The 13,339-nt window shown below is 37.1% G+C and overlaps 1 protein-coding gene across 1 annotated transcript in view; it reads left to right on the top strand.

Annotated features, from left to right (window-relative positions):
• The first annotated feature begins 2 nt into the window (after nt 1-2).
• LOC140169307 (ATP-binding cassette sub-family C member 5-like) overlaps nt 3-13,339 on the top strand; it is a 69,555-nt gene continuing 56,218 nt past the window's right edge. The window contains exon 1 of the mRNA XM_072192565.1: nt 3-99. Within this exon, the coding sequence (XP_072048666.1) occupies nt 18-99 (82 nt within the window). The 5' untranslated portion in view covers nt 3-17. The remainder of the gene's footprint in view (nt 100-13,339) is intronic.

Genomic DNA, 13,339 nt, shown 5'->3' with positions numbered 1-13,339 from the left:
ATGGACCTCAAGTGACAATGGTTGCTAGAGTGAAGGATGATGGGAATGCAGCGACTTTGCATGTTGTGACTGCTGGGGATGTTGATCCATGTCTAAAAGGTAAGCTTGATTGTTCATACTTCTTCAGTGTTGTGTATCTCCATCTCCGATCTTCCACGTTGGGAACAAGTCTTGCCAACCCGGCGGGGGCACATCAAAATATTTTGGTGGGTATGTTCCCCCGGAATTTTGAGGTGGTGGGTCTTTGGGAGCTGACGACGTACCGGTAAAAGGGGGTCTTTTGGAGCTGCGAACAAGTAAAATGGAGACTTTTGGAACTGCGAACAGTCAAAATCAAAGGTCTTTCTTGGCTATGTGGTTGAAAATCGCCTGATAAAAACCAGAAATATGAGGAATGAGCGATTTTGCTGATTTTATGAAATTATCAAAATCAAGGGTCTTTCGGAGCTCTATTTTGGTCAAATATAGGGGGTCTTTAAAGAGCTGCGAAATCCAAAAGGTCAATCCATGAGCACGATGAGTCACTGAATAGATTAATCAGGTTTGAAGATCAATAAATATGCCTATACAAATTCTACTAAACAAAACCTAATTTTACTCGCTAGTTTGAGGGTTTCGCTTCTCATGGACGAAAAGCATCATCAGAATAATTGGGTGATCACATCGGAATTCGTCCAACCGGAAGATGTGAACAATATTTTGATAATGCTGATGATGCTTTTCGTCCATGAAAAGCGTAACCGTCAAAATAGTGAGTAACATTTGGTTTGGTTTAGAAGAATTTGTATATTCAACCTTTTCATAGTTTATAGTAGCAATGGTATAGAGTTGTAAAGATTGTTAAGATTATAGGTACCCTCGTCTCAGTTCATGATAGGCCTATTGTTATTCTTCCTCTCCATATATACCTTCACTTTATCAATCTACTTTATAATAATTATGTATAACTTCACCTAAAATTTTGGCAAAATTTTACAATATTCTGCTTATGGGCCATTCCACGGTTTGGGACAAAGGTAAGTGTAGTCAACGTGAGTAACCAACAGTGTCCTCTTTTACTTGAAGCAAGTCACAAGGTATTTTAATATCATATCATATCATATCATATCATATCGTTTATTCAGGTCTTGTCCTTGGCGTGATATTATTAGTATTCCAATGTTTTGCTTCATGTACAAGAGAAAAGAAAACCAATGTGCTGGTTACTCCGCCCTTTGCCTACTGATAGCGCTGAAAAGAGCCGTTCACTGCCTCTTGTCAACAGCGAACAAGCAGATCTTGCCTGTCTGCTAATGTAAAAGATTTTGGTGACTCTGAAAAGAGCCGTTCACTAAAGACCGCCCTTGTTAACCGAGAACAATCAGACCTTGACTGTCTGTTGATGCAATTGCAGAGAGTTTGCAACTAAAAATAGGTTGTCTCGTACCTCTTTGATTGATTATTAAATAAATAGGCTGAGGTCATATCAGTTGCCCGTATCATGCCTCTTTGAGTGATAAAGGCTGAGGTCATTATTAGTATCATACAGACTGACGTTAGATTCAGTAATTATCACTTGAGGAACCTGGCGAATTTCTACAGAAACTTTTATTTGAAATACAGCATGCGGTCATATTATCTAATTTCCAACATTAATTTAAACTTTCTTCATCCACTCTTAGATAGCGCGAACCAATCAGAGCAATCGTTAGAAAAATCCAAATCATGCATTGATTGTGTATATTGTGCACTCCGCGTACTAAGCGTAGTGTTTGCACACGCATTCGCGTCTCGTAGGCTTGATTCATTTTTGGGCGGGTTGATGCATTTATATTTGGTTCTGTTTTCCAATATTTTTAGTGATAATTTTGTTATAAAAACAGCAAAAATCACGTGCTTTTTTTTTTCTCGTGTATGAAATAGGTTAATGAACGCGTATTGTTGCTCGAGAAATTAGACAAAATAATGCACTCAAGTTGCGCTGATGTTGATGCGTCTAATGCACTCCTCCTTCGACATTATTTTGTCTAATTTATCTCCCATCAAGTAATACGCGTTCATTAACCTATAATTAAACACTTGAGAATGTTCTTGCAATCTTATTAGAGTCACGCGGTAGCATGACCAGCAAGTTTTTAAAAAAACGACTGATAAAGAAGAATAAGAAGATGCACCGCGGGACTATATTTACACGAAACAAAACGCTATTGTTCTATGATATTTTTCGCTGGGTACAAAATATATCTAAAACCATGCTAAATCGTATTTAATATCCAAAGTGTAATATTTTAATAACTCATTAATTCAAAAGTTACACCAATCTGCAGTCAATCCGATTGTTTGATAATAAATAAACATTCTTGCTTTATTTCACGCGGTATTTCATAGCCAAAATTAGTGGAAAATCATAGCTAATCATACTGATATCCACAATCTTTCGTCACTGCTACAGCCATACATGGCTGTCACTGTCGCACTACCTTTTGAGATTCACTTTCAAATATACCCTAGTATATTCCTGGATACCCTACATACAAATTCTGGATCCCATTCGCCAAAAAAATCAAGTTTTTTGCAATTCTTTTATTCTTTCCGGACCACAGCATACATTCATATTAATAAATACTCCACTTTCACACGTCGTAATATCGGGTCGTCCCCGTGGCGAAGCGGTTAAGGTCCTGGACTTCTAATCCATTTATGAATTTTGCTCAAGTTCGAAACTTCCCACCACTTTTTTTTTCTTAATGTTTTATTAACCAATTTATTGTCATAAATCAAGAATAACACCATCTCGAACATCCATTGCTATTATGATATTATTTTTTTTCATCAAACAAACATGTTTGATTTTTTATTCTCATTTAGGCCTAGGCCTACTTTCACCATCCAGATGCTTTCATCATGCCTGACCATGACATCTTCGTCATTTAAAACACATTTATCATTGGCTCTGTTCACAGTTCAATCTGAAATTATATTTGCAATAAATATTATAAATTGTCACAAATTAATATCACAAACCGCGAAAGATCGCCAACAACTGCCGCTGAATATTGATATCCAACTAGATTTCACCGCAGGGCTATAAAGAACCACAAACCGCGACATTTGGATATCCAACTAGATAGCCCAGCAGGGCTACAAAGAATCACATACCACGAAATATGGATATCCGGGCTTAAACTATAAATTAGCTCCCGATAGAGGGCAGGGCCTGATAAGGGAAATTAAAATCACAAACCGCGAAAGATCGCTGACAACCGCCGCTTAATAGGGATATCCAACTAGATTGCCCCGCAGGGCTACAAAGAACCACAAACCGCGAAATTTGCATATCCAACAAGATTGCCCGCAGGCTTATCGATTATAAAGAACCACAAACCGCGAAATATGGATATCCAACAAATTAAGACCACAAACCGCGTAAGATCGCCAACAACTGCCGTTAAATTTGGATATCCAACTAGATTGCCTCGCAGGGCTATAAAGAACCACAAACCGCGAAATTTGGATATCCAACAAGCTTAAACTATAAATTAACTGCCGATAGAGGGCTTGATAAGGGAAATTAAAATCACAAACCGCGAAAAATCGCCGACAACCTCCGCTTAATAGGGATATCCAACTAGATTGCCCCGCAGGGCTACAAAGAACCAAAAACCGCGAAATATGGATATCCAACAAATTAAGACCACAAACCGCGATAAAATGAAATGAAATGAAACGAAGAGCCACAAACCGCAAAATTTGGATATGCAACTAGATTGCCCCACAGGGCTACAAAGAACCACAAACCACGAAATATGGATATCCAACAAGCTTAAACTATAAATTAGCTCCCGATAGAGGGCAGGCTTGAAAAGGAAATTAAAACCACAAACCACGAAAGATCGCAGATAACCGCCGCTTACTAGGCATATCCAACTAGGTTGGCCCGCAGGGCTACAAAGAACCACAAACCGCGAAATTTGGATATCCAACTAGATTGCCCACAGGCCTATAGATTATAAAGAACCACAAACCGCGAAATATGGATATCCAATAAATTAAGACCACAAACCGCGATAAACGAAATGAAACGAAATGAAGAGCCACAAACCGCGAAATTTGTATTTGCAACTAGATTGCCCACAGGGCTACAAAGAACCACAAACCACGAAATATGGATATCCAACAAGCTTAAACTATAAATTAGCTCCCGATAGAGGGCAGTGCTTGATAAGGGAAATTAAAACCACAAACCACGAAAGATCGCAGATAACCGCCGCTTAATAGGCATATCCAACTAGGTTGGCCCGCAGGGCTACAAAGAACCACAAACCGCGAAATTTGGATAGCCAAGTGGATTGCCCCGCAGGGCTATAAAGAACCACAAACATTCAAACACGATTATCTTGCCCAGTCGGGGCATTTAGACGTTTCCGTAGTATAGGCTTAAATATATAATGCGCATTTACCAGTTCCAACTTGGAAGTAAATCGGACTTACTCTCCGTATCTCTCTGGCATTGTCAACATTGGGTGTGTGTTGTTCATATTTACATTTTCTGTACATATTTACGTTGCCTTGAATAATTAAAGTATATTAAAATATAATTATATTGATCATTGTGTACGTCTCAGTCACGCGTGACGAGCAAGTTTTAAAAATAAACGACTGATAATGTTTTGTTTAATTATTTATTGTCATAAATCATGAACAGCAACTTCAAACATCTATTTTTCGTTTTATGGAGCACTTTGTAACCTGATGACTTTCCAAGCTTGGAGCTGCTTGGTTACATTCATAAAAAGAAAAGAAATCTACCAAAAAACGTTGACAACGTAAAGAAATCAGCAAGTTTAAAAAACCCACCTCGGCTCACTTTTTTGAAACTTGGTCCCATTTTGAATACCAACAGCAAATCAGTGTTTTTATTTTATTTCAACAGAATACAGCGTTTCCAACAAGATTACAAGCCTACTACACTTCTGGAAATGTTTTAAATTTATATAATATGATGAAGTTTAAATCAATACCTTTTATAAATGGGACCAAGTTTCACAAAGTGAGCCGATGTGGGTTTTTTTAAACTTGCTGAGTGCTTTACGTTGTCAACGTTTTTTTGGTAGATTGGTTCTTACCCGTGTGATATGACACGATATCACACTTTAGCGCGTGTCGACACAATACTAGTACGCGTTATTTGAACCAATCGGAGGTGCAGAAACAACGGGACTGATCGATTCTAAGCCTAGGCAATTCCTTGTTTAAAATGTAGGATTTTATTTAATTAGAATTTGGTATACTTATGATAAATATATTGATTTATATTTGAATTGAAGTTTTTAAGAATGAGAATAAAGGTATTGTTTTTAGCCGCTGTCGTGCCTCTATTGTGTCATATAACACGCGACATCATTTTTTTTGGCGTAAAACAATGATGTCGCCCGTGTTATATGAGACGATACGCGATAGAAGCACTCCACGGCTAAAAACAATACCTTTATTCTCTAATACATTCAAAATCTCATCAGTCGGAAGAAGATAGTTATTGTTGCTATATATGTACAATGACACACTGTTTATAGTGGAAAGTGAAATACATTTAGTAATTTATATAAAAACATGCAAAACTTAGATATAACTCACTCTTTTTATAGATGGTCGGGCGGTCCTTATGAAACCAAATAATTATAGCAAAATATTTTCTCCGGGTGCTCCTGTTTTTCTCCTGCATCTAAAATCGGACCTCTTCCCATATCCCTGTCCCGTTTAGCACAATTGGGCTTAGCCTGGCTTCGGCCGAATGTTATAAATAAGGGAGTGATCGTTATTTACGACAGGGGGGGAATGGGCGTTTTGAGGGGGGAATCCGAAATTTTTTTGGGTCTTGAGGGGGAACGCGAAATTTTCGTTGAACCAAGAGGGGGAATGTTAAGTTTTAAATGGAGAAATTCGGGAAAACAAGGGGGAATCCGAAAATTTTGAGCGGACGCGAGGGGGGAACGCGAAATTTTTTGTCGATATTTTTTCCAAAACGCCCATTACCCCCCTGCCGTAAATAACGATCGGTCCCTAAATTAAAAATAAAAATTTGAACCGTTAAACTTAAAATGGTTAAAATTGCCACTAAACTGAATTGAATTTAAATTTAAATTCAAATAAACCATTGTTGTTTGTACTTTTATAACCAGTAACACAATTTAACTTATCACGGACAACTTGCTCAAGACATTCATTGGCAACCATCGTGACGATCTTTGACAACACCATACAATTCAACACCAGAAGGTCAATGCCCATCAAATTCTCAAAAAATCGTGCCCTAGTGCATAATGCTTTACATACGTTTAATGTCATACACTGCAAAAAGCGTGTTCAGGGATTTAAACACTTTTCTAAACACTATATTGCACCACGTTTTTAAACATGTTTAAATGCTACACATGTTTACTAGGAATTTGATGGATTGTGTTTGGGAAATTTGACATTGGTGTTTAGGAATCAAAGATGTTTAGAAACGTGGTGCAAGAAAAGTGTTTAATTCCTAAAAACCAATGTCAAATTCCAAAACATCGTGTATTAAATTCCTAAACACATGCCCATCAAATCCCTAAACCTGTGTAGCATTTAAACACATGCCCATCAAATTCCTAAACCTGTGTAGCATTTAAACATGTTTAAAAATGTGGTGCAAGCTAGTGTTTAGAAAAGTGCTTAATTCCTAAACACGCTTTTTGCAGTGTTTACGAAAGGCCAAAATTTTCATTTGTCAGACCGTCGGTTTTTCATCCCAGCTACATACACTTTAAGTACATATCATTAGATTTATAAAGTTTACTTCGAGGATTGTTAAATATCAAAAATATACATTTTTAATCATTTGCCATAAAATGTGTATTATATCGAGAATTAAAAAAAATCTAAATGATTTGATATCAGAAGGACATTCTTCGTATTCAGAATAATGCAATTCGATATGTCTGATGTGCTCTCATGTCTCACATACAGTACTGTCGAAACGTTGCTACAAATTTTGGGTGCCCCAAAAATTAGAAGTAAAAATATATTTTGAAACAAAAAGACAGGAAAAGAACAGATCTAGGGAATCAATAGAGGTTTTTTTTGTCATTTTCATACATTTGTGGAGGAGTGTGTAAAAGGTAAGAATACAATTTTCTTTATTCCGTGTTGAAATAAAATGGATGGGGTACATTGCAGATTTAGTACCGACTTTATTCCTTTGCGGAATAAAGATTATTCTTTTCCCGGTATGTAATGTATAAAATATTTTGAACTTTATTTTGCTCTATAAAAGATAAAAGTTCTTTTTCAATTTCTGAAATGAATAAAGTTCCTATAAAAAGGAAAGGGTCATTTTTGATTTCTCGAAGAAGTTCGACTACATGTAGACATAAAATAGACAATTTATGTGCTGCATGTCTTTTTCAATTTCTCAGGAAAGTTTATTTGCGTATTTACACATGCACCTTTTTAAAACTACTTGCTTTCTATTGAAGATAGCAGACAAAACAATAAGCAATACTTTTTGGGTTTCTCCAATTTCTTGAATTAAAACTGGTGAAATTTGGTATTTTCATACCTTTTATACAAACGTTTTTGGAAAAATTGGAAATTGAAATATCGTGGGTAAAAAGCTGAAAAGACAAATAAAACCAGAACAGAACAATTTAGAGAACAATAATGAATTAATAATAATGAACAATAATGAATTAAAGAGTTGACAGGAGATTAGGAGTTAATGTTTTCTGCAGTTTCAGTGTACATCTTCTCACCGTTGATGGTTTGGTGGACTGTCATGTAACATGGATGTAGTAAGCCGTGATCCTAAAAATGCCTTTCACATTGACCAAAACTAATTACAAGACCTCTTCTACATTGAGGCTGGCTTTCCTTTTAAAGGGAATTTTTATTGAACCTCTAATTAAGAAACTTGCTATCTACTCAAGATAGCAAAAATGAAAATTGAAAAGGCATACTATCTTTTCAAATTTTTTCAAATGGGGGATAATCAAGAAAGTTTGTTTTAGTAATTTTACACCCTTTTTTGTGAAAAAAACCCTGCATGCTGTCTTCTGAAGATTAGATTATTGGTGTGAGGAAGAATGTGTGTGTGCATGGTTGGAAATGCGTGACCAGTAAAAGTTTATTTTTGGTATTTACCTTTATCAAACTTTAAGCTTGCTGCTATCTACTCAAGATAGCTAAAAATAAAGTTGAACGAAACGAATATAATATCTTTCAATTTCTCATATGGGGTGGGGTGATCGAGAAAGTTAATTTTGGTATTTTAATATCAGGAAAAGCATTTTGTAAGGCAACCTATGATATAGGCCTACCTTTTACTTCCCCTCAAAAGGTATGAAAATATATATAAAAAAGAGACTATTCCCTGGATCCGTTACAGGGTTCTTTTCATTCTCGTCTCTTTATCCAAGATAGGTTTTTTTATATAAAATTACAACATTGTTTTCGACATCATTCGCAAAAGGTTATAAAAGGTTGTCAGAAAACGTTAAAATGTCGGGTTATATAAAGGGTATATGGTATTAAGAGTATAAAACGTTTTCATAACATTAAAAAACATTTTTTGATAATCTACTGCAGCAAACAAAAATGTTTTACAGAAAACGTTTAAATGTCGGGTTATATAAAGGATATAAAAACGTTTTAGTAACATTCCAAAAACATTCTTGAAAACTTGATACAAAACATTCTAAACAGAATGTTATTTTGGGGTTGAAAAATAATTTGCGAAAAATGTTTGCCCAAAATATTTTCAATAACGTTTTAAAAACGTTTTCATGACCTTTATATAACCCGACATTTAAATGTTATTAAAAGGTTTTGAAAAACCATTTTAAGAACATTTCTGTCTTTGCTGGGTTCAAATATTTTAACATAATGTTATTTAAGTATTGACACAATATTTGGCAAAAATGTTTGCAAAAATAGTTTACAATAACATTTTTTGAAAACATTTAAAGATATCGTTGTAGTGTGTTTTCATACAAAACGTTTTAAAACGTTATCATGACCTTTATATAACCCGACATTTTAATGTTATTAAAACGTTTTTACCTAAACCAAAAGCCAAAATATAACTTATTTAAAACGTTTGTAAAACGTTTTTGTGTTTGCTGGCTTCATGTCACACTGTGAATTCAAGGTCATTTGACAGGGTATCTAATAATCTTGGTACCTCTGAATGTCTGTCTTCAAGAGATTTATCATGCTCAGGCCCGTACGCAGGGGGGGTGGGGGTGCGACCGCACCTCCCCAAATTTTCAAAAGTATACAAAAAGTCCCAAAATTTATGAATTTGCGAGCGTAGTGAGCAAAAAAATTAGTTTTCTTGGTCGAAAAAGGTCCAAATTTTGGGGGAAAGTCCACTTTTCACAAAATTGCCCCCCCCCCCCCTTGGAAAAAAGTCCACTTTTTTAAAATCAGAACCCCCCCAAAAAAAAAAATCCTGCGTACGGGCCTGATCATGCTCAACGCGCAGGGGAGGGGGCATTTGTACCCTAATTGTTTTCTCTTTCATGTCTCTTAGCCACTTGATACATTACAGGTAGTTTTAGTTAAAGCCATATTATAACATTTGCTGAGGAAGACGCCCTCACTGAATTTTAAAAATTCCTTTTTTTTACACGATTAATTGTACTTTATTAAACCAATATACCCTGCAAAAATCAAGACTCTAGGTGCTGTAGTTTTGTCAAAATCCGAGATTTTGAATAAAACGCCGGATTCGGCGCTTTATTATTACGATGGAATTATTAGTCGAACGCATACACGATGTTCATAACACACAGTACGTACACGGCGTGCGGGACGATGATATACACAACAAAGGGTCGCACCACAACATGACCGAAGGAGTGGTACGTATTGGCGACATGTGCGCTGGTAGTAAATTCCAATTTTCTTTGCTTTGCCGTAGTTGTTTCGGCTCAAAAATAAAGGGGGATATATCTGACAGTAAAAGCTAACATTTTATGGCAAAGAAATGCTAATCTATTTTGTTTGAAAATGTTATAAAAATGGCTTTAATTATGGGCGTTCTCATGTGTATAATAGGCGCGGCATATACAGGCGTCACAGGACATCCCATCGTATTGACAAAATAACACTAAATTTTGGCAAAGTAGATTTTGCGCCTGGGCATATAAATAGTTTTATAAATGGTTTTGTAGGATTCTGACCATTGGCGTAACGGGGGGGGGGGCAACGTGCCCCGGGCGCCACCCTTATAGGGGGCGCCAAATTGACCAATATTCACATTGAAATCGGAATGTTCCTTCGCCTCCGAATCGATTCTGCACCGAGGCTCCTTCGCGTGCATTAATTGAAAGAACCCCGGGGAAAAAACATTTAAAGACCGATATTCAACTTCTAGTAGGCCTAACCAAAATTATTTAGTGGTAGGCTTTATTTGTCCAAAATTTCACAATTGTTTCAAGAATTGGGGGATGATTATGTATCCTTAGCCCTGGGCGCCACAGCCCCTAGCTAAGCTTAGCTACGCCACTGCCCGCGTCTAAGATATTCTCGGGTGGGCGCCAATTTTGGCACTACCAACCCTAGATCATCATCAGTCTGACGTACAATCTGTGGTGAATTTCTATGTGAAAGAACCATGGAAATAATAATTATACCCATATACTTGAACTCCCATGAACTGCACTATGATGAACTTCACCGAAGTCGAACTCCCAGGGCAGCGCTTTATACTTTACGATGACATTGAATTCTATAAAAGGTTCATTCAACCTTGCCTTCATGTTGAACACAACCGGGACACACAATTGAGTATTGGTTAAATGATGAAACATCAGTCATGTATACAGTAGAATTCACCACTACCTTTGCAGGACTTAAACCCAAAGCTAAAACCAAGATAACACTCATTGAAAACAGCTCAACTGAATAAATCAGATCTTCTCTGGTTAAATCCACACTATACATGTTTCTGTTTTACCTGTGCAATGAGCAATGAGCTGGTATTATAGTTTCAGTTGGGTGAACGATTATAAAGCGAACACATACAATACAGTGTGGGCTTTTGTTTACGAAATGAGACAATAGTCTGCTTATTGTTAACCAGCGTTCTTGAAAATGAGAAGCATAATGGTTTGCAGACCCATGAGCACTATTTCAGACTCAGAGTCCAGAAATATTTTTGAACTGATTAGGAAGTGTTCAGAAATACCTGGGGGGGGCTGGAAAATATTCTAATTATATAGGGGGCCTTTTGGGTGTATGAACGGGGGGGGGGGTGATTGCATGTGGGGGGGGGATGAAGAAACTTAAGTATAAAATACAAAATAGAAATTGAACATTTTTCTCGCGCTGCATGGCAGATAAGATAAGAGTGTTTGATCAGGTAGGCTAGTGTTAAAAATGTCTTGTCTATAATTTCAGTTGAGGTATGTGTCAGTTCCTTTTGGTCTGCTCTTTAAATCACTAAAAAGCTGTAATATAAATCACTAAAAAGCTGCAATATATTTTTGTTCTTTTGTGTTGACATTTTACAACGGTTTTATGTTTATCACTGTATTTTGACCATTATATAGGCCTATATACTTTACAATGTCATGTGAATTTCCAATCATATGTGGCGGAAATTGGAGAATGGGGGTACACATCCCCCCTACTTTTTTGGGAGACACCCCGGCCCCTAGAAGAAAAAAGAAAGCAATAATTGCCCTCTGCATCTTTTTAGGATGTCGAAAAGCACCGTGCTTTGGGCCTACAATGGGTAAATTGGGGGGGCACCGGGTCTGATTGGGGGTGGGGCACAAGCCGTTTCGGCAATTTTCCTATGGGATTTTCTAAATTTTGGGCTGAATTTTGCAATCGATTGGTGGAAGCACGCCCCGTGCCCTATATTATGACGCTACGCCACTGTCGGTCATAAATAGGCCGACGGTACTTTAGTAATTAAAATTGCAAAATTTGCGCTTGCACGATCTGGACAATCAAGCAATACACACCTTCATTTCAGGCTAAACACCCTAAAATTGAAGTTTTATGTGTAAGGGGGGGCTGATGCAAAAAGGGGTCCTGAAAATTTTCATCCTTCTGAAGGGGGGCTTTAAAAATCACCTTAATTTTTCTCGTAGAACACGAGTTTACACTATTTTCTACAAACTTAAAATACGGGGTTAAAAATAAACCCTAAAGGGTCATTTTTGACCCCACAGGCGACTGTCAATTATGCATCGACTAAAAAAGTTTCAAATTTGACCCCTGTGATCTGGTGAAAATTTGAACCAAATTGTGGTTTTATATTAGGGTTAAAAATAATTTGACCCCTAATATAGTCAATTGAAAAATAACCCTATTAGTGTCAAAAATTGACTATATTAGGGGTCACGATGACTCACGATTAGACCCCTTACGTGGTTAAAATGACTATATTCAGGGGCCCTGATTAGAAAATGAACAGAAACAGAAATTGACCCCGACCGTGGTTAACCACGAATGGGGTTATATAAAAGTGGCCCCGTAAAGGGTTGATATTTTGACCCTATCGTGTATATGGGTTGCAACGTTGACGTGTACACTTTTTTCAGGACAAAAGGGGGCCCTGAAAATAATTTTAGGTCCGAAAGGGGGCCCTGAAAAAATGTGAATTTTTCATTTTGCATCAGCCCCCCCCCTCCATTACAAGTGTTTGTGAACGGTCCCTAAAACAAGAACAATATACTCGTCTCGTCCCCTGACCCCCTAAATGTTACTGCTTCTGCCGGTATGCCGCCCCCGGGCTGCCGCCACTGATTCCAATTATAAATGGACGGGTAAATGGATGGTTGCATGAACATGATAAACATAGGCCTACTTAAATATGAACCACTTTACAAAATGATAAAACATTTCCACAATTCTACTCAGTGTTTTAATGACACGGGCCGCCTAGTAGGCCTACAAGTTTTAGTAGGCCTAGCTATCATTATTATATGTTTACTCTGTCCTTTGACGTAGACTGGTACCGGAACATTACAATGGGGGGGAGTCAAAATATTTTGGTACCTAATGGGAGGGGGGTCAAAAAGTTTTAGGTCCATAAAGAGGGGGTCAAAAAGTTTTAGGTTCGCGAAGGGATGGAAAAATATTTCCGCACCCCCCCCCCACCCACCAAAGTATTTCTGAACACTCCCTTAGTGCTTTTATAAGGGCGCATTACACCAAATCACTACGCAAATCAGTGATCTAAAGTTTTGGCGTTGAAAACATTTTTTTAATAAAAAACTCAATCTGCAAAGATAACCAAAATTGAAGCTTAAATGAAAATTCAGTCTTTAATTAAAACAGGGATGATGTAAAAAAGTGAAAAATATTGTCACTCGGG

The sequence above is a fragment of the Amphiura filiformis genome, chromosome 14 (assembly GCF_039555335.1).
Source record: "Amphiura filiformis chromosome 14, Afil_fr2py, whole genome shotgun sequence".
In the NCBI taxonomy this organism is placed as follows: domain Eukaryota; kingdom Metazoa; phylum Echinodermata; class Ophiuroidea; order Amphilepidida; family Amphiuridae; genus Amphiura; species Amphiura filiformis.
This window is presented reverse-complemented; position numbering and strand designations above follow the sequence as displayed.